The 1,697-nt window shown below is 61.5% G+C and overlaps 1 protein-coding gene across 1 annotated transcript; it reads left to right on the forward strand.

Moving 5' to 3' along the window:
• Window positions 1-620: 620 nt before the first annotated feature.
• LOC109568081 (calmodulin-like) lies at window positions 621-1,492 on the forward strand. Its single transcript, XM_019973309.2, has one exon. The coding sequence runs from the start codon at window positions 806-808 to the stop codon at window positions 1,250-1,252; it is 447 nt and encodes a 148-aa protein (XP_019828868.2). The 5' UTR covers window positions 621-805; the 3' UTR covers window positions 1,253-1,492.
• The last annotated feature ends 205 nt before the right edge of the window (window positions 1,493-1,697 follow it).

The raw sequence follows: 1,697 nt of genomic DNA on the forward strand, positions 1-1,697 counted from the left end.
AGAAGGGAGCTAGAGGAGAGGACCTTGCGGGATACTGGAGGCTTCCTCTCGCCTCTGAAATCACACTTCGAATATTCACTTCATGAATGAACCTCAGCAGTACTTGTGGCAGGCTCTGCCCACCCCCACCCCCCACCCCACCGCCCGGCTCCCTCTTTCTCCAAGCCAAAGGCAGGCAGACGCATCCCCACCTGAGGACCTGCCAGCCACTGTGGGCTGGAGAGTGACGAAACCCGCAGTGCATCCTGGGAGAATCCCACTCAGCTCTACCACCACAGCCCAGCCTGCAGGACGGGGGCTGGACAGCCCCAGAGAGAACAGGAACGCTGGCCACAGCCCTCCCAGTTCTCAGGGCTGTGGGAGGCTCCCCTCCCCTCCCCACACTGGTCTCTAAATTTGGAGAAGTTGTCTTGAGCCCCCCATCTTGAGCTTGGCTGGACTGTGAGAGTACCATGGGCACTGTGCTCTGCTGTTGGGGTGGGCGAGGCCCGGCCACGTTGGTTCTCTGCAGCCTTTCCTGGGGCCGGCCCGCCTCTCCAGTTCCTGTATTTCTTGTCAGTCTAAAGTCCGCTGTCCCTCCCTGGGAGGAGGATCTTGCCCCGGGACATGGGGTGGGTGGGGAGTGTCCTCCTCCCTTTGCTGGGATGCACAGAAAAGGAGGGAGTTCCCAGCAGTGGCAAGGCTGCCGCCTGAGCTGTGTTCTCAGACACACACAGCTTTGGTCCCGAGCTGGTCCCAGCTCTGACGTGAGCCCCTCCGGTGGGTTGGCAGTGAGCTGGCAAGCTCCATAGCAGGTGCGAGCGACATGGCAGAAAAGCTGTCCGAAGAGCAGGTGGCGGAGTTCAAGGAGGCCTTCGACAGGTTCGACAAGAACAAGGATGGCACCATCAGTGTGCAGGAGCTGGGCACCGTGATGCAGGAGGTGGGCCTGAAGCTGTCAGAGGCTGAGCTGAATAAGCTCATCTCCCAGCTGGACACGGACAAGAACGGCAGCATCAGCTTCCAGGAGTTCCTGGAGGCCATGGCCGCAGGGCTTCAGACCTCAGACACGGAGGGCCTGAGGGAAATCTTCCGTGCCTTCGACCAGGACGACGATGGCTACATCAGCGTGGACGAGCTCAGGCAGGCCACGTCCCAGCTGGGGGAGAAGGTGTCTCAGGACGAGCTGGACGCCATGATCCGGGAGGCGGACGTGGACCAAGACGGCCGGGTGAACTATGAGGAATTCGTGCGCATCCTCACCCAGAATTGAGGTCCCCCCACCCCCCGCCTGCTCTGCTGCCCCCTGCCTCCGCCCGACTCTGGTTCCACTGCCTGGTCAGGCCCTGCTTCCATGTGGGGACAGTTGGTGGTGGGCAGGAGGGGCTTCCCCGTCGCCTGGGGTCTGATCTGCCTGGCCAGACGGAGAGTGCTTGAGAGACGGGGGTGCTCCTTACCTTGCAGAGCTGTTGTGAGGAGACCCAAAGTGATGCACCGGTTGGAATAAAGGGATGTAAGCTCCAAGGTGTATGACTGTGCTTGAATGGGGGTAGAGGGGAGCTGGGGAGGGTGGGGTTTGGGTGGGGTCGTTGAAGGGCCCCAGCGGGGGCACGTGGGGTTCCCTTGAGCCTCTCCCCATTCCACTCAGCCCTAATGGGGGACCCTAGGACTCCAGGCAGAGAAGGCAATGGCACCCCACTCAGGTATTCTTGCCTGGA

The sequence above is a fragment of the Bos indicus genome, chromosome 13 (assembly GCF_029378745.1).
Source record: "Bos indicus isolate NIAB-ARS_2022 breed Sahiwal x Tharparkar chromosome 13, NIAB-ARS_B.indTharparkar_mat_pri_1.0, whole genome shotgun sequence".
Classification (NCBI taxonomy): Eukaryota; Metazoa; Chordata; class Mammalia; order Artiodactyla; family Bovidae; genus Bos; species Bos indicus.